A 20524-nucleotide genomic window follows, 5' to 3' on the forward strand; every position below is an offset into this window, starting at 1 on the left:
CACACTTGAAAAAACAAAATGTAAAATACAGAATGTTTACCTGGAGACCCAAAGATTTTGCAGGAACACATCATTGTAGTGCATTTGTGTATTTGAAATTCCCAGTTGCTTTTGAACTTTAAGTATTTTGCTAATTTTTTTGTCAAATAGAGACATTTGTCACAATTTTATCTGTACGTAGTCTATTAGGGGCTTATTTTATATTACCTATCTAAATTGTGGACATAAGCAAACATCTATTAACCTCCACTGACTGTGTAAAACTGGAGTTGCTATCATGTCTCAGTAAGCTAAGTCCATGAACAAGCTTGTGTGGCATGTGTGCTTAAAGTGTTTTTATTTTGTGCATGTCAAGGACACCAGACACAAAATTAAGATTCTTTTTTTGGACAGTGTGAAGCACTCCTGAAAGAGGCTATTTTCACACACCCGATCAACAGAAGTTAAGCTTTGACTCTGATGTGATACAAACACAGAAAGTAACACAAATAAGATCATTTATTCCCAGTGATAAAAATAGTCATGACCAATATAGACTACATCCATTCTGCATACCTAATAAAAGTTTACATAGCATTCAACACCAGAGTCTTTCAGTAAAATTACTCTTTTTACGCAGTTGTTACCTCAGATGACTTTTCTATAACTGAACACCAAAACATAAACTAACAAGAATACTTTTTTTTTCTCCTTGAAAATAAAAGTCTTTGGGATATTTTTAATCAAATAAATCATCTTAAGGGATAAAAGGAGAAATATAGAGGACCACAAAATTATAAACACTAAACAAAACTTAAATTATAAACATTTCTTTTTTCAATAAAACCTAGACTCCACATCTTGTAATGCACATAGTCTCCCTCTAGATGGCGGCCCGCCTTCACTCCAGGGCCTCATATACACTCTGGAACTCTACAGCGCTGTTCAAAATGCATGACGTGAAAAACGTCAACATAATTAACCAGGTGAGACATACAGTTACACCAAATGTACATTACTGAAACAACAGAGCACACAAAACAAAAACTAAACAAACACAAACAAGTAAGAATAAAATTAAAATGTGACATGTAGTTCAGAAGTAAAATAAACCAGAAGCTGTTGTTAGTAATAAAACAGATTTTGCTTTGCAGTCGTCAGGTATCTGGTATTAATCACATTATGGGGGAGATAAATCTGCTCACAGTCACATTGTGGGGACTCATTTCCTATTGGGTAACAAAATGCCGGTCCCCTCAACAAAAACCATTAAAGTTTAAGGGTTAAGACTTGGTATTTGGTTAAGGTTAGACTATGGGTTGGCATTTGGCATGTAATGGTAAGGTTAGGATAAATCACCCAGGCATTGATAGAAGCAGATGTAATGTCCTCCTAAGTGACAAAAACAAGTTTTTTTGTGTGTACTTCTGTATTGTAGTGTTTGTGGGGACCAGTGTTAGGAGTAATTAGTTATATGTAATTATAACTAGTACAAAAAAAAATGAAATTGTGATCAGTTACAGTTACTGAAAAAAAAATATGGATATGTAATATTAACTTACAGTCACTAATCAAAATGTCAGTGATTACAAAGGGGCTACATATATCCTTTCCAGTAAAAGGTTTATATGTAAAATAAAACATTACTTCTGATTCTTTGTATTGTAAGTAACCAAAATGTAATAAGTTACATTACTTTGATCAAGTAATTGAAACTTTTACAGGATAACTAGTAATCTGTAACCTATTACATTTCCAAAGTAACTTTCCCAACATAAGTGAGGACCAACATGGGTTTTAGACCTTAAAAGTGAGGACACTACTGGAAAGAAAGGACATTATGTCGTCACTACAAAGGGCTGATTCGGGGCTTCGCATTATGTCATTGAAGGTGTCTTACAAGTATATAAATACAAAAATCATATATGTAAGATAAAATGGGATGAATGGGTCCACCTGGATTGTCTTTGGGTATCTAATGTCATTCACAGTGGGGCAGCAAAGACAACCCTTGACCTCCATTCACATTTACTTTAACATATCAGGAGTGTCTTCCAGTCTCTATTTCCTGTGGGACTATGCAGCATTTAGACCATGTTTGTATTTATAAAAGAGATGAAAAACCTCCCTTTATTCTCATTTGAGAGCATCCAGAATTATTCCAAGATGAATAACCCTATGGCTAGCCTCACAAATTTGTATGCGTTTGTCAATAAATACAACCAGATTCAGTGCGTGACTCCGCTTCTAATAAGCTGATTGGATTTTTGCCACCAGTTTGTTGATGTTCTCTGTAGTTCTTTTCACCAGGGAGGAGATTACGTAGCTGTAGAAGTTCCTGATATCAGACAAGTGTTATTATAATTATTAATATTACTATTTGTACTCAACCCATTTCTACACATCCAGCTCTAACTGTGCAGTTGTTTTGCAAAGTAAAAATGACTGATTAGTTAAATTCACCTCTAACACTGAAATGAAATATCTTCAGTATTACTATGAGGTTTTAGCAATGTGGTTGTTAAGATTTAAACTAGCCATACAAGCTAGCATTAGCTTCCAGGGCTGAAGTTAGCAGTTTCGATGTAACTTAAGCAAACGCTACACACGAAGAAGTCGACTCCAACTTTTTCCTACATTTGATTTACTTTTCTGAATACTTTGAGCTCATTTGCATAATGAAAAATTATTTACTTTTCTGTCTAATCAGTTAATTAATCATTTCTAATAGGATATAATAAATTGAGGTGAAATAAACTTTCTTCTCAAATTAGCTTCACGTTCCTTGTACCTTATCCACACACAGAGAAAAACATACATGAACTTCACTCTGACCATCTTCAGTCTTCAACGCTTTTCACACACTGATGTTGAAGTGTCCTAGTTCTGGAGGTTTTCTCAGCCAAGTTCCCAGCCCTCCACCCTGTAGAGCACTGGTAAACTGCTGCATCACCCTTTGGTAGCTTACGGCAGCCATCTTGGAACCAGAATATGTCCCTGCAGTGGCTTCTGCACCATTCAACTGAGAGAGAAAGACAGAAACATGATTTGCGTGATAACAAAATGCCAAATAAAAGTGAGATTTGCAGATGGTTAAGGAGATGTGTTGCAGTGTTACGTATACATCCACTGTTTGTGGTGGAGTAGTATTGAGATCCTTCACTTGAGTAGCCTAAAAGCACCAATGCCACATTGTGAAAATAATCCACCACAAGTAAAAGTCAAGCAAAATCTTACTTAAGTAAAATGAAGTATTATCAGCAATATTTAATCAAAGTATCAAAATGGTCCCTAGCTGTTCTTTAATGTATAGCAGTGCATCATATTCTATGACATCATCATATGTTTGTAGCATGGCTGTCCTGTAAGAGCTACATATCTTGAAAGTCAACTTTTCATGGTGTCAGAAAACCCGCTCTGTTTTCAGCTTTGTGACGATTCATTTTTCAGCTGATCCAAGAGGGCTTTTAAAGAATTAATTAGGCTTAAGAAGTGGGAGAATTTTCTCATCTCATGAAGGAACACATCATTCAGTTTATCACAAACATTTAAAATCAACACATCTGGAGATACATGTTTTTTATTGGACAGGTAGGGGATGAAAAATTATCAGATAAAAGTAGTGCAGTAAAAAGTACAATCATTCCCGAGATGTAGTGGAATAGAAGTTTGTACTTAGTTACATTCCACCACCGCCAAGACCAGTGTCAGTCCAGTGAGCTGCACAACCTGCCATGTTGAGTTCCCAGCTAAAAATAACATTTGTCAGTCATCTGTTGTTCAGCTTCCTCAAACTGACACCTGTCCCATGAAAATGGATATTTCACACATTTTGACATTTTGACTTGTCAAAGCAGGAAAAGCACAGGTGTAACTAAAACCATTAATCATTAAAGTTTCCCTGTAAACCACACAGCTGATTCAGCAGCAGGGACCCGCAGCTGACACATCTAAATGGTCGATAATGTTATTGGTCACACCTGTGTTTCATGGGTCAGAGTATCAGCAGTGAGAAAAGTCTAATAGGTTTCTCCTGACTTAGCCTGCATGGCTCAAACTTTAAGTCCAACTTCTCTACTGTGTTCACGTTTAATTACTTTATGTTCTGCTTCTTATTATTTCATTCGGAGTTTAATGCTGAAAGGCTCTTTTCACATCCATCTGTGTTCACCTTAATGCTATACTATGCAGGATTGTCGGTTACTGTTTGTAAACCTGCTGGTCAGTCAAAGTAAAAGTAAAAACCAACCTCAGATTCACTCTTGTTTGGCATTTTACCTCGCGATATTTGCATTTTTATTAATATTTTTCTTGGTGCTGTGTCTCCTGGATGCCTGCTGCCATGGTCTGGCACGTAGTTGCTACCGTTTTATAAAGCCCTGACCTCACCTGAGTGCTGTGGGGGTACTCGCCCACAATGTCCCAAGCACAGAAAATAAGAAGAAAACAGGAACTGGTATTAGTAATGATAAATACAAGTAATAATATACCAGCAGAGGGCAGAGTCTCTGCAGATAAGTACACTGCCACACACTTCCAGTGAGTCATAAGAGATGGTTAAGAGGGAATATTTCTGCATGAGTCTATACAGACTTAAATTTCTTGTAAAAAACAACAACAAACAAACAAAAAAAACAAATTATTATTTCAATTAAAGTATTTTCTCATGAGGATATCAATAGATAGAGAAATGCAAAGTATAATGTCAAGTGCATTTATGGGTCAAATAATTCAAAGATGTTGAAAAGCGTATGAGTCCTGATATATTATTTATTATTATACATATTTAACATGTGTTTGTTTGAGTTTGACATATGTCTCAGTCAGTCATGGTTAACTGTGGTGGATGTTGTAGCAGCAAGCAGTAAATAAAAAAAAAAGTAAAAAAAAGTAAAAAAAAAAAAGATCTCTCTAGAAATAGTGATCTACAGTATTCATGTTTTTATGCCTCTGTGCCAGCGACAGCTGTAGCCGGAGGCATTATGTTTTGGGTTGCCCATCTGTCCCTCCGTCCATCCCATTCCTGTGAAACCGTCCACTTGGACTGAAGAATTAAGTGATTAGATTTTGGTGTTCAAAGTTCAAAGGTCATTGTGACCTCACAAAACATGTTTTTTGCCATAACTCAAAAATTCATGTGTAAATTGTGACAAAATTTCACACAAATGTGTAACAGGATAAAATGATGAAGTGATGACATTTTATATCCAAAAGGTCAAAGGTCAACTTCATTGTGAGATAATAAGGTTCTGCAAAAACACTTTTCTGACCACATCTCAGGAGCAGAAGGGGAGACATCTGATCAGATACTGAAATGATGATACTAATCTTGGGTGGCATCATTAAACTGTGCTGATTGTATGGATCTTCTGTGCTGCCGGGGGGGGGAAGTGTGTAGCATCATGTTTTCACAGACACGGATGTAAACTTTAAGTGCAACTTGACAGGTTTACAGAGGCATACAACTGTGAGGTGGTAATTCTGGTCCTCATTAATACTATAAGCTTTGGGTTCCTTTTCTTCCTCTCTGCCTCTAGTTTGTAGTCCACCTTTCACGTTCACTTCATCTAATTGTTTTTCAGGTCACTAAGTCTTTAAAATACTGTATCATTGTCTAATCTCTTCCCCTCATTGAGCCTTTGGAGCTCTGTCTCCTCCCCCTCTGTGGCCTGTGTCTTCTCTTCCATGTGATCTGTGAGCAGCTCTTCTTACAATGTGTCCGGTTGCTTTTTTAAATAATTACGACTCTGTCTGCCGTCGTTAAATTTTAAACAGAGGCCATTTGGTCCAGCACAACACTCTCAGCATACATATTTTAATTTCACAGTGGAAGTTAAACCCTGCTTTTGAAAACATCATTATATTGAGGTGGTTTTGTTCTGAGTCAGAGCTCGTAGACAGTTTGGTGTGTGCCCTCAACTTTTTTGTATGCTTTTTATTGGTATGTGTCCAATCCCCTGATTCCCATAAGCAACTACTTTCGTTAAGAAGCCCAGGTGATGACATCCTCCCTACGTGAGTCTCCTGAGCAGGTTCAGTATTTCGAGTCTCTGAGTGTCTCTGACCCACCTGCTGGTGCAGCCTCTGCCAGCGGGCGAACATGGAGCGCCTGCAGAGCCGTGACGGTGTCCCTGAGTCCCTCCTCCATCCTGTGGAGGTGCTGATCTCCTCCAGGCTTCCGTCCCCAAAGCTCCAGTTCACGCTGACATTTGGGGCCTTCCCTGTCGGCCGAACCTCGCTGCTGCTCAGACCTGGGCAGAGAGAAAACCAAAGACAGGTATTGAGACTGGTACTCTCATACCAAATACAGTGTTGTGTCAGAATTGTTTTTATTTGTTGTTTATTTACCCAGTGAAATATCTCAACAACTATTGAATAGATTGCCATAACATTAGGTTCAGACATTCACGCCCCCCTTAGGGTCACAGAGCCACTAGCATTGGCTAATCCAGTGTAAAAATACTTCATTACGATTACATTTTTACTTAAGTTGAAGTACAGAAAAAAATTATTTAAAACAGTATTTAAAGTACCCAGACATCATGTACAAACATCAAATGTAAAAATGCAATTTTGCTATCACTGCTCATGCCAACTGCTCCAGAAACCTTCTGTGCATCAGGTCAGACCTACCAGACTCAGAGTGAATAAACTGCCTTGAACTACTGAGGAGGATTTATATTTCAGGTGTGTTAAGCATTTGGACCTACAGCCGAGCAGCAGCTGCTGTCGTCGATATGGAAAGGGCAGGTGCTTGACTGGTGCAAGGCGGCGTGCCATGGCCCGGCCCAGGTGACCCGTGTGGCTGAGCGTCCCTACCGTCAGGCTGTGCAGGTAAACCGGCTCAACCAGGTGAGACAGGAGAGCCCCCTGGACGCCCAGTGCGCTCCACCTATTGAGACAAACCATATAAAAAAGAAAAAAACAGAGCAGAGTTAGTTATGATGGCAGTTTGACGGCTTTTCAGCTGAAAAGATTTTCACTCAGGGCCCATTAATGTTTGACCGGTGTTTGACTGTCTAGACTAGAGCAAGCTGTTACCCTGCTGTCTGAACTGAGTGAACATAATATGAAAACCAGCTGCAGTGTCCCTGAAATAGACCGGCTCGGTGAAAGACATCCACTGAGATCTTTCAGAGGAAAAGGAAAAATAGAAAAGAGGAAGAGAGAAAAGAGAGGTGGGATGAACTGGTTAACTGTGGCTGAACTTGGTTTTTTATTTTTTTTATTTTTTATTTTTTTTGTAAATGGGAGTTTGGAACCAAAATAGTTGACAAAATCTGCTATTTCATTTCATCTTTAGGGCTTGAACTGTTTCTCAAAATTAAGGTGACCCAGTGCAGTTTTGTGTACTTTCAGTCTGACTGGAGAAGAACAGTCATTAACAAATACTGACATGTATTAGAGGATAACTCCACTTCATTCCATATAGGGTCATAATCAAGGTGTTATCTCCAGGTCTGAAAAGTGAAGCCAACAAGGACGTGCAATAAACCTGCATTCTTTCTAATGACCAGCAGGGGGCGACTCCACTGATTGCAAAAAGAAGTCTGATTGTATAGAAGTCTAAGAGAAAATGACCCTACTTCTCACTACATCCATTATCTCATTAAATATTTTCTTCATAAGTTTATTGTTTAAATTGCTAGTTTTGAGTCTTATTCGATACAGCATGGTGTTCATCTTGTAAATTATGGTCCAATTTAGAGGAAACTAAAGCAGGGTATGCTTTATGCCGTGGCTACCTTGTGATAGAAAAGTGGCTACCACGGCAACCTGTCAGTCAGACTAAAAGTGTAGCACCGAGTATCCTCCACAGCTCCACCCTCTCATCCAAAAATGGCCCCTTTTGACTCCCAAAAAAACAAGATGGCGAGGGCCAAAATGCCACACTCAAGGCTTCAAAATAGTAGTCCACAAACCAATGGGTGACATCACAATGGCTACCTCCACTTCTTGTATAGAGTCCCTGGTCTTAATATTTGTAATAATATTGTAGGTTAGTTATTGCTGAGATCTGGGAACACTATGATGTCACTATAAAGAAGTCAAATGTGTCAAGAAATTCAAAAATGATGATTCAGGTAATGAACCAACAGTTTATCCAGATTATATATTGCCTTGTTTGGCTTGTAAACAACTTTATTTACAGGTAAAACTTAAAGTGACTGTAGCTAAAACCTTGGTAATAATGGTTTAAGATGAGAGCCATCCGTGAAGTGCAATGAACGTTTCTAACTGACAGTTTCAGTCCATCATAAGTTGATATAAATGATGTCCAAAACTACAAAAACATGACCCAATTTGTAATAAACTGGAATTATCCTTAAAAAAATAATACAACTTAAAAATTCTTTGAAAATAATGTATGCAGATTTTGATACACTATCAGCTAAAATAAAACATCATATTTAATAATATATCAGGACACACCTTCCAGGGTTGATTATAAACTCACTTTGCCATCTTGTCTGTGCAGGACATAGTGACAGGTGGTTTACCCGGTGCCACACCATCCCACTTCTGATTGGCTGTTCGCGCCGTGATGGGCAGCGTCCCCTCGCCTCCGTCCACCTTCACCCTGAGGTGACAGTGGAACCTCCTGCTGGGATCTGACACGAGAAGAAAAAGTTGAAGATGGAGACTTAGAAGTCTGCCACTGCTGAAATGCTCTTGAGCAAGCCATTTGAGGAACACCCTGAATATTACTTAATCATCATGTTCAGGATTATTTTTTGTTTTTAGCCAAGCTAACAGTATGACTCTAATTTGTTTTATTCAGTCACTTTTCCTCATCTACTGCTGCTCATAGTAGTAATTTGTGTCATGCACATACAAGTACATAACACAAGTAATTACTCACAATAACCCAGTCAACATGAACTTATAAGACACCAAAAATACCTTTGACCTGAATAGCAGTGCCTACTTCTGTTCCTGGTTCCTACATTACCCAGAACGCCCAGGATTTTTACAGACTGGTTGTGAATGTTATGTTTACACAGCTCTTCTTATTCTGTAGCTGCATTGTATCTTAGTCTATTCCCTGTGACTCTCTTCTTCACCTGTGATGAATTCCTCCCTGTCTAAGTATTCTTCTTTGCAAAATGGCAGCTTTAGACAAAAGTTCTCACTCTTTAATTTTTAACTCTTTTGATTTATAGTTCTTAAAAATATGTTGATGTAGATGGAATTATATTCAGTCATCTTCAAGAAGAGGAAACATAGACTAAGCTGTTTAATAAAGCCAGAAGTTCTGGTACTTATTAATTAATGTTTTCACAGAGCTTAAGTGTTTTATAGTGGATTTTTCCTTTAAAAATTTATGAAACTGTCTGAGGTTAGTGGGCTTGTGCAGCAGAATATAAATAGCTGCAGAACAAATAGATTATTAAAGGTATTACAGTATGTGTCTACAACAAAGTACATATTGTTGATACAAAAAACTAAAGAGGAAAATGTGCATCTAGATCTGGTATAGAAGCAGGAATGTTTCGTGATGTATTTTTGACATTATCATCAACATCATCATCATCACCATCGTCTAAATGTGCTGGTCTCACATGCAGCTGTGGTCTCGTAGGGGCAGTTGAGTCGAGCATCTCCACATGGCGAAGAGCTGATGTACATGTGGAAGAGGACGCCGTCACTCAGCCGGAAGCCACTTCCGCCATCACCTTTATTTGGTATGAAGATCGATTGTTCCTCCCAGTTTTCTGGCTTACTTCAGGGAGAAAAGACAGAGAAGTCCAGCATGAGACAGAGACAGGGTGAAAGGAACAAGACCAACTTCTGACAAAACACTGACTGCACAAACTAAAAACAAGATAGATGAAACTCTATTGATCCCTGTTGAGAAACTTCAATAATTATTCAACAATCAGTCAGTTTATAATTATTGGAAAGCTCATCAACCCATGCAGATAAAGCTCACAGACCCTAAAATATTAAAGAAAACATAGATTCAGTTCTCTGTGACATTAGGTGATTGTAGGCAACAATCAAAGTGAAAATTAGAAAAACACCCTGAGTTAAAAATACTCAAATTTTAATTGTCATTTGCAGGCAAATGCCCCATCAAGAAAAGACTACACAACAAAAACAAACCAAACACTAGTTTCAGGTTCAGGGCTGAGGGTCGTACCAGAGTAGCTGCTCCAGCTGAGCATACAGGAATCGAACCAGCGCCCTCCGGCTGACAACTTCAGCGTGGCAGTCGCTGAGTGTACTGCCTCGGTCACTCACATTGTCCGAGTCCAGACACTTAGTCCCTGTGGCCAGAGACACAACTTGCGCTGATCTGAGGTCAAATCCTTGAAAAAACAGATGGGAAAATAAGGAACATCTGTAGCAGCTCAGATTTGTGGTGAATTGTTGTGCAAATGATTGACACTGTGATGGAACAAGTCATTCAACAAGATGCAGTTCAAACAAGACGCCACATTTGACTCTCTCTCTTTGCTCTCCCTCGCCTCAACGTCCCATCATAACTAGAATGTTAACAGGCTGAGACGAGCTAATGAAAAGTGTATGACTGAACAATCACTCCAATGTCACAAAAACATGCTGTTGTGTTGCAATCTGGCCTCATGAAAGATTCACAGGACGGTAAAGATGATTATCTTCCCTCTGGATTGGCAGGGTACTTTGAGGTAACTCCTTTGTTTGAATTGCAGTGGCACATTTTCATGTAAGAAGGATTCAGATGCTCCTGCACTGTTATGTCTGCTTTAAATGACAAGTGGCAAAATATTTTCATCTCCGTTTTTAAAGTGATAATAAAGAACATCTGCAGTGTTTCTTCACCCCTCATGTGACTCAAACACTGCATTGGCGGTATTCTGACACCTTTTTCTTTGAATTTCAACTGATGAAGTCAGGCAGTTGGATATCATTTGAAATGTTTTGATACTTGTGTTGACAGTGAAATATCACCTTTCAAAACTGGACAAAGACAACCAGATCACTTTTTGTTTTCCTCAAAGCAACTCTGCTCTTTTTCTTTTGCCAGATAGACTTTCCAGAGTTGCCTTGTTTTTTTCTAACAGCCATTTCCACTACTGGGAATAGTAACACTAATTATCTTTAGTAACTGTGGATAACTACTGATAACTACTGGGAAGAAAACAAAAGTACTATCCTTGTTATGTTTTGGCTCCACAATGGCACCAATCTAAACAGGTACAGTGTCATTATTATACAACCATTACATTGCGCAATCCACATTTACTTTATAGCCTTAAATAAAAGCAAAAACTTCCACTTTATTTTTATTCACTTTCCACTTTAACTTCACAGGGTGAACTTGCTTATTTAGATATCCAGCAGTTCCAGAGCAACATAATCAATAATTAGGACTGGTGTTTGTGTCCACCTGATGAATGTTAGTCCAATATTCACTTTATTTTAGCTCTGATTTTGGTCTCTACCAACTCCTAAGAGTAATATCTGTCTCTTTAGCTGCTAAATGCTCCACTATGTTCACCAGTTAGTCTCTAAGTATGTCTGTCTGCAGTTTCCTGCTAGTGGCAGGGTGACCAGGGCCTTAAAAAGTCTTAAAATATCTCAGATACACATTTTATGGAAATGGGAAATGGTTAATGCCAGTGCCTGGGAATGCTCACAAAGAAAACTGTGCTGTACGTTGGAGTTGTTTCACAGTTGAGACAATGGGGATCAAGACGTAGAATCACACATGCAGAGCAGTTAGCACAAAAAGTAAAGTCACTTTTACACTGCCTGTCCAAGGCAGGAATATTGTGCTGTTCTGCCACCTTGCCATTGTGTTTATGAGGTACGATTGGGGAAGGCAGACAGAGTTGTCTTACATTTGAGCCGGGAACAGAGGTAGTAACAGCCCCGAAATGAGATCTGTGTAAAATGTAAAGCTGAAAAAACATGACCATGGGTGGAACAGATGTGGTGTTTTGATTATGTATTATGTTGGCATCTCCCCAACGGGAGATTTAAAAGCAGCTGTTTGCAGTTAGTGGCTAACTCAAAGAGGAAGAACAGCGTAAATGTCCGCAAATCAGGAAAACAATGAGGTTCGGGAGGTCCTTACCCTCCAAGCAGAGGATGATATCAGCTGCCATATAACAAAGAAGGAAAATGATTGTGACTGGCATGTTATGCCATTGTTTTTGTTGTGTAGAAGGTGCTGCCAATGCATATGTTATATGTCACACTAGAGGCCAATGCTGTTGTGTTACATGTCACGCCTGTCATGCCTCTTTTGATTGCAGGAAGACAGGATGCAGTGTGAGATTACACACTGGAGTAGAATGATGCTGCCATTATTTGGTTCTGTGTAAAAATACAAAGGAGCCATAAAAAAGGAACTTTGTAGCGGCCCTTGAGGAGAGTATATTTTTTGACTTTTGGTGTGTATTTCCATCGTAAATTCTTTTACATTTTCTTTTAAGTGCTATTTAAAAGGCCTAAAAAGTCTTAATTTCAACATGTTTCTACATGTAGACACACTGAATGTGAATGCCAAGAATACAAGAAAAGAAAAAGCTGAAATATCCCCCCAAATGGGTTTTGTGCTTGACTGAGGTGGAAAACTTGTTTCAATAAAAACTATATGGGATAAAGTGAAACTGAAAAAAGCGTACATGAAGCATGAGACTCAAACGTCCACCAAAGATTCCATGAATGATGAAAAATATTGGCAAATAAAATCATCAGATCTGTGTAGAGTGACGAGGAGACTTAAGAGTCCTTTAATAATGAGTGAATTAAACAGAAATGTAATGTAATGTAATGTTTTCCCACTGTCTGAGCTTTGACTGAAACTCTTTTAATAACATGATCTTGTCAACAACAGGATATGTATTTGATTTGTTTACTCTTTGTGTATTTTCATGACAGTGACTTCCTCTCAAAGTGTCTCTACCACTCACCTCTGGTCATTACGACCCCTGCCAGGACCTTGTGGCGGGCATGTGAGGTAGAAAAAGAACTGTCTGTCAGCTCTGTGTATTTCTCTCTCACCAGGTGGAAAATCGACTCTGCGAAGAACTGCAGAGGAAGAAATGGTAGAGACAGATTTAAACAATGGAGGATGGAACAAACAAAAACAAAACAATAATTTTCATTTCATTTGATGCCTTCTCTGTCTCTGTCTATTTGTCGTTCTCCTCTTGTTAAAAGGACTCTTGAGGTGAGAGTGCACTTGTTCCCCTGTCCCCCTTCCCCACATGCTCTTCAGTGGCTGCAGCCAATTAGTGCCATCCTGCAGTTACCAGGCAGGTGAAGGAAATACGGGAGGTGAAGAGGAAAGAGGAGGAAACAGTTGCAGCAGCTAAGTTTACCAGTTTAATGAGCAGTTAATACCCCCCTGACCAAAGATGACTGACCTGCCTCCTGTAAGGCTCCTTCTCTTGAAATTGGCCTTTTTATTCTGCTGGTGTAGATTGTTTTGGGTCCTTCTTAGTAAAGCATGGACAAAGCAACAAAAAGAGATGGGGTCATCTTCAAGTGTTGACTTAGACCTCTAGACCTTCTCTTTTCAGTGGACAGTGATTCATTCTTGATGGTACTCAGATGCTTTGTGGCCATCCTTCCTTCAGAGAATTTGTAAGGATGCTTGTGTGTATCCTCAGTGGGCAAAAAGTACCTACAATTCTTTGCTAACGGTTTGCAGGAATTGAAGGTGGGGCCTCTTCAACGACTCACACCTGGCCACTCCCTAGCCTGTTCTAATATGTGTTCACCGAATGCTAGAAAGGAGTCTTGCCTAGCCTCTGTAGAAACCGCCTTAGATAGACCTGTCCTGCCAAGGAAGCATTCTTGACTTTGAGAAGCACACACTCTCCCACACCAGGGGTGTTTGCAGTTCACCTATCTTAGTGGTCCAGCCATTTTTACCTGTCCCTCTTCCCTTGTTGTCTCCTCCTGTAACCTCCCTTTGGGTTATCTGCTGCCTACAAACCTGCTGCTCATATTTTGCTTCTCTCCTTTAACTCAAAGTGCTCTTTCTGGTACCTTGTTGCCAAGTTTCTGAATGGTCACATCCATAATCACATAACTGCATAACTTTTATCTTAGCAGTTATGAGGATAAGGATTTTAATAGTTTAATTTTTCTATTTTTAAGTTAATTGTAAAACAAATGACTCTTCTTGCTACCTTATATCAAATATTGTCCTTCAGGTTGCTACGAGCCAGGAACAAAGTCCCATACATTTATATAAAATATTTCATAAGTAAAAGTGAGCTCCCACAGATTGTCTGTTATGTAAATAATAGCAACACTCTTCTCCATTTCAGGAATTTAGGGTCCTGCTGTCCTCATTGTTAACCTTTTTTTTCATTTAGCAATGAAAAACAAACTGGATGCTCACTGTCACCCTTTTATGCTGGTTTAAAAAGACAAAAAGTAAGTTGTGATGAACATTTAAGTACTTCTTAGAGAAACACAAAGAACAAAAACAAAAAAGAAATATAAAACAAACCCAAGGTTATTATCATGTTAAACACATTGTTTAAAAAGTGTTAAAATATTTTGTATATCCAAATACCAAGAAATAAAAAGTGCACCTGCAAATAAATGCTTCATAAGGTTTATCAAAGCTATTTTACCCTTTTAACACAATATTTGCAAATGCCAAGTGAAGCAAAGAAAATTATTCCCCCTCTTAAATCTTCTCTATTTGTTAAAAATAATGTTTCTACACTTTACATGAACAGTTGCCTGTAGACACTGCCTGCTACATTCTGTTAAGCCTATATTTAAACCTGAAGACATTGTGACTTCTGCTGTCATATTTTCTTGAGACAACAGACCCCAAAAACACGGAAAACTTTGAAACAAAGTCTGCAGGCATGTACCAACAGCTGTGACATTCGCTTGGACCATGAGTATGAGGCTGGCCAAAAAATGTCTGACAGTCTGTCAATGAACTCCCCCAGTGTGCAGAGGAAGAGGTGTCACACTCCTACTTGTCAAAATATGGCTAATTATATTTTTTAGAGGTCTGTCACTCTTTTTGAGTGATGTTACAGAAACTTTGAGTTAGTTGCTATTTATTATATTCAATGAAATGCCAAGAGGAGCATCACTTACAAAACAAGTGTGAAGAGACTTAATAGGAGCTGATGATAATGATGCTTTTGACAAGATCATATATATATATATATATATATATATATAATAAAAACAAATGTCCATGCATCAAAAGAAAAAGTTGAATGTATACACATAGTGTACATTACATAAAGTGAATAAGGCTTCAGAACCAAAATTGTTGCACTGTAGCAAGAACAGTTTGAGGTAAGGACTTAGGAAGCATGGACAGAATATTGGATCTAAGGTTGTAGGTATTTTGTTCAAATACAAACTTAGAGCATATGTACATGGGTAACTTGCCTAGAGTGACCTTGTACATTAAATATACCAGAGCTATATCGCGCAAATAGCTAGCGAACTATCAGATTGTACAAAGTGAAGTGATGAGTCCTGTACCCTGAGTAAACATGACTTTAATCTCTGTGAGAAAACCAGTGTGACCTTGAGTTTCTCAGTAAAATTTCCAGCGTGATGTTTAGAATTAAGATTTATGTCCCACCAAATGTCCAGATATTTATATGTATTAACAAACTCAAAACCCACACCTTTAAGGGTTTTAATAGAGAGGGAAGAACCTTAGTATTACAGGGTGCAAATGGCATTGCCTTTGTTGTGTTGCATTTAAAAGCAGTTTCAGGTCAACAAGAGCATTCTCCAATGAGTTAAAATCCATCTGCGAACTGGTAACCGCATTCTCAAAAGGAGGAGCAGAAGAACACAGGGCTGTATCATCGGCATACATATGGTTCAGTAAGGGCCTCATCTGGTCACAAACATTATTGACATATAATAAAAAGAGTAGAAGCCCCAAAATAGAGCTATGGGGAACTCCCTCATTTAAACCAACAGGATCAGAAATGTATGCACATATGACAAATTGCATGCGGTCAGTCAAAGAACTCTGAAACCAACTTACCATTTTACCATATGTATACAGACAGACAGACAGACAGACAGACAGACAGACGGATAGATAGATAGATAGATAGATAGATAGATAGATAGATAGATAGATAGATAGATAGAATATTTGATGCTGAATATTTGATAGAAAACAAGACAGCTCTGTCCATCAGTCTCTTTCCTCCATTTGGAGGAAGCAAATGAAATATTTGACAGTCTGAATTGAGTCCACTAGTAGCTGCAAATAATTAATGATTGATTAGTGTGTATGCGATGGGTGGGTAAACTAGACTTCTATTGACTGTCTAGACTTTAAACTACTTATGGCACTCTCATACATGATCATCATCTCCATCAGCTTTAATTACATGAGGAATAAAAGTGGATATAATTTCATGTGGGACCAACACATTCGTGATGATGGGATTATATATCTATTTAAATTTTACATGTCTTCTGCATACTAATCAGGGAACATCTCCAACAACGTTCGCATTTCCAGACGAGATACTGTTTGTTGTAACTTCTGACTCATGTAAAAGGCTCCTCTGAATGTGTCTGAGAACTGCAGACATCTTAAATCTGCATTAATGATTATTGTTGCTACCCAGGGTGCAGTGGAAAAAGCTTTTAACACAACACTTACATAGACGGCTGCTAGACATTTCTCAAAGAAAAAGGCAGCGCACGTCCACATTTATGAGGAGGTCCAACATGTGGAATATATGTGCAGAATTTCAACTCTTCATGTCAATAACTGCCCCAAACTCCCAGAAATGTTACCAAGACATGACGTCAGTGTCTCTTACTATGCCTTAACTCATTTTGTAAGAGCAGGTGTTTGAAGGTTTTTTGGGAGCGAAACTCTCTGGCTCAACATTTTCTGGATGACAGTGGCACAAGGTCGTGTGTAATAGGTGTGTTAAACAATTATCTGTCAGATTATTATGCTCTTCACACCGCCTTCCAGCTCCACCTCTATCTCCTCGGTCTGCTGCCGCTCCTCCTTCATCCCTAATGTGCTGTAATAATGTTCATTAATGCGTCACGCCGCCTGACAGACAGTTCATATTGAAGGGGGGATGATGCTAAATGATCAGTCGGGGAGGCTGTAAAAAAATCATCTTCTAGACAAAGAGGAGGAGGGAAGCTTCTGCAAATTGTTAAGTTATGGTGCGGGGTGAAATCACCCTTTTGATCAAATTCAGAGCATCAAAATGCTTTTTTCCCAACCAAAATGTTACCATTGCAGCCTGCATGTCTCTCATCAAACCCCTGTCACCCCCAGGGTCTCATAAAATATCTACATGTCTGTCTAACAACTTCATATTCCTTTGCATACTTGGATGACAGTGTGGCTCTGCATTAGCCATGCTCAGTCACCCCCTTCAGCTCTGTGGAGCCGATCTCTGGAGACAAATGTTCTTGTATTCATAAAGCATGACAGCAAAAGACGTCGAGGACAATTCTCTGAGGCTCAGAGACATAATGAAGTTGTTTAGATGCTACAGACGATGCATACAGGACTACCATCCAGCTCTCAGGCCTCAGGACATGATGGCCATGCTGATGTGCGGCACACTCCATTTGGTAGCATACGACGCACCTCAGACCCATTTATCCAGACCATTTAGAAGTCTGGCGAAAGCTAAAGAGATAAGTGGTGAATTCAGTGTCACTGCTGATGTTTCAGAATAAGGGATATTTTACTGATACACCGAGTCTGTCTCCTTTCTCCATACTCTGTGTAAAATGCTGACCAGACAATTGCCTGCAAATGGAAACAAACTACACCTCTGCAGAAAAGCTTTATTGTTATGTCTGGTTTTTTTTGTTTTTTGTTTTAGATATTTCTGTTTATGTTTTGTTCTTTATTAATTTGCAAAGTTTTTTTTATCCTTCAGGAGTTGAATGAAAATGGTCTTTGATTCCACCACTTTTCATAAGCAAACTCTAATTGGGGTCAAAAGCAGGCAATTCTGAGGGGACCAAAAACACTATTAGGAAAGCTGCACAGAAAATGACTTCATCCCTCAACGTATAACATAACAGACAAGCCAACGGAATATTTAAATGAAATAAACAAAAAACTTGGAGAAAGTGACTTACAAGGTTAAACACCAGGCAAATGAGATCTGGAGTAAACCAAAATATTGGATTCTGGGGTGAACCATCCCTTTAAGAGGACAAAGGACATCTATCCTCCCATTGTCTACACCACTTATCCTGTTAAGTGTCACAGCATTGTGTAGGCTAGTCCATTATATATTATACAGGTGGCAGGGAATAAAGACTCCATACAAAAAGTTCTTGGTTAGCACTGAACCCTTGACTTTCTAACAGTGAAGACACAATGCCAAAACAACAACAGAAGACTGACCTACTCACCTGAGGTAGCTGATGTTGGGTCCTGCTGCCCTGGAAGCCCAAGATCTTCCTCTCTGGTCCCAGACTGATATTGTATATAGACTGCAGGGCAGCTGCGGCTGCCTGAGCCTTGGCCAGCCTTTTACTGTGACCACATCCTTCAAAGACCCTCCCTTCCACCCTAACCACCATGACAAAACTCCTCATTGGCCTGCCATGAAGTCTCTCTGTCAGGCACATGTACCTGAGTCCTGGTCGCAGCTCGTTAAGCAGGGCCACTGGGCTGAGGTGCTCTAAGAATGAGGTGCTAAGGGGTCTTCTTTTTGGATTGGTTGAGAAAAAGTCCAGTGTGAGTCGGACAAGACGCCTGTACTTGTAAATGCTGGAGAAAACTTCCTTTTCTGCTGTGTTGCAGTGCAGGAGATCACAGTTTTTAAGCAGCGATGGCTCAAACTCTTTGAGAAATGCGTCAGGGATGTCAAGTTCATCTGCTGTGAAATCTGCAGGAGTGCTGGTGAAGGTCCCCATGGTGGTGTGAGCCTGGGAGGCATTTGGGAACTGGATGAATGACTGCAGAGCTAGTTCTGCTGCCCTCATTTTGGCCTGCTTTTTTGTTGGTCCTCTACCCTCAAAGTGGAAACCATTTACCTCCACACCTACAGAAAACACTGGAGCATGCAGTGGGCCAGTCTTTGACATAAGCTCATACCGCAGACCAGGTCGCAACTCATTCAGCTGCACCAGTGCATTCTTCTGAGTGACAGCCCAGGCTGCTCTTTTACAAGTCAAATGGCTTTGGTACAGCAGGCGGTCTTTTCCATCCACCAGCGACCACTTCCTCTTCAGAGGTCTTGGTCCATGTTTTGGGAAAATTGTGTAAAAAGTTGATGGATGATACTTTCGTAAGAGGTCACAGTCCACCTGGCTTTTATCATCCTGATTCTCTTTCACCTCCAAACTGCTTGTACCTGTTGACAGATCAAAATTATGACAGGACACAAAATGTGAAGAAAAAATGTGTTTTTCGTTTGAATGTTAAAACCTTTTGTCAGCATGTAAGGGCCTGACACTACCATGCTAACAGTTAGCAGTTGGCCAATGTTGGGATCATCAGTGAGTGTCTGTTGCCGTAGTTTTGGTGGTGTGTCCTGCACCATTGACACTTGTTGGTCCTTGTCAGCTTCGTTTTAGCCAGTTCAGCATGTTAAATGAAATCGTTCTGATTGGCAGTTAAGCTCAATGCATTAGATGAGAAACAGAAGTGAGGAAAGCAAACAAATGGCAAAAGTCAAGAGGGGGTGAGATCAAAACAACCTGTTTTATTAGGTAAGTTTTTAGCCATTGAGCTCTTTGGCAGAATGGTTCCTTATTGTTTGTGTTACTGTTTTCTGACACATGGTAAATATCCTTTGTTCTTTGAACATTGGGTTGTAGATAACTACTGTCTTGAATCCGTCCTGTTGGTTTACTGATTTCCCTTTTTGAATGACAAATACAGACTACTGCTGCCAGCTGGTGTGGAGAGTTATTCTCTCTCACACAAGCGCAGAACGCACATGCTAGCTGGCCGTTGGCTGTAGTCTTGGTTTGCTCAAGGTTACAGGCAAGGTGAGGCAACGCAACCTTTCAGCGCCACTAGTTCTTTGATGTCAGTTTGGTGTGTCTGAGCTTTTAGTAACAACACTAGGAGTCTACACTTAACTGCTCTGTGAGACAGTACTTGTGGGCTAAATGCTACAGCGGCATGTTTACCACCCTGCTGCATCATTGCGCTTTGCGTGATGCAGCAAAAAGCCATTCTGGTGCAGCACAATCCACTGGCAATAATGGGTTTCAGAATGTAGAGCTGCTGTTGTTGCATTTGGTCTGAAAGGCCCATTAGTTTAATGTGTTAGCATGCTAACATTTACACAGTAATCAGATTTCTCACCTACCCCCATGTTTGGAACAATGGCTTTTGTGTTTTAAGAACAGAGTAGAGCTTTCAGCGGTTATACTCTAGTTTGTCTTTGGATAGAAGAATCATTTGATATACTGAACATGTAGCTCAGTGCAATGAGCTCTATCGTCCAGCCTCTATGCTGTTTACTTTTCCCTGTATGTATTTCTAAAAAGTCAATTAGAAACCCTGTTATCTGCATGCATGGGAGATAAATGAACATTATCCAGGAGAAATCTTCGCTGGTTTCTTGTTAACATGACA

At 39.4% G+C, this 20524-nt stretch overlaps 1 protein-coding gene across 2 annotated transcripts in view; it reads right to left on the minus strand.

The window, feature by feature from the left end:
- Nucleotides 1-247: 247 nt before the first annotated feature.
- The window catches only part of LOC126382647 (double-stranded RNA-specific editase B2-like), a 48778-nt gene continuing 28501 nt past the window's right edge, over nt 248-20524 (minus strand). For both annotated transcript variants that reach the window (XM_050032640.1, XM_050032639.1), the window contains 8 exons: nt 18343-19289; nt 12885-13002; nt 10124-10292; nt 9543-9703; nt 8438-8591; nt 6690-6871; nt 6049-6230; nt 248-3001 (listed from right to left, as the gene is read on the minus strand). In XM_050032640.1, the coding sequence (XP_049888597.1) occupies nt 2837-3001; nt 6049-6230; nt 6690-6871; nt 8438-8591; nt 9543-9703; nt 10124-10292; nt 12885-13002; nt 18343-19289 (2078 nt within the window). In that variant the 3' untranslated portion in view covers nt 248-2836. The remainder of the gene's footprint in view (nt 3002-6048; nt 6231-6689; nt 6872-8437; nt 8592-9542; nt 9704-10123; nt 10293-12884; nt 13003-18342; nt 19290-20524) is intronic.

This window comes from Epinephelus moara, chromosome 21 (genome assembly GCF_006386435.1).
Source record: "Epinephelus moara isolate mb chromosome 21, YSFRI_EMoa_1.0, whole genome shotgun sequence".
NCBI classification, from domain to species: domain Eukaryota; kingdom Metazoa; phylum Chordata; class Actinopteri; order Perciformes; family Serranidae; genus Epinephelus; species Epinephelus moara.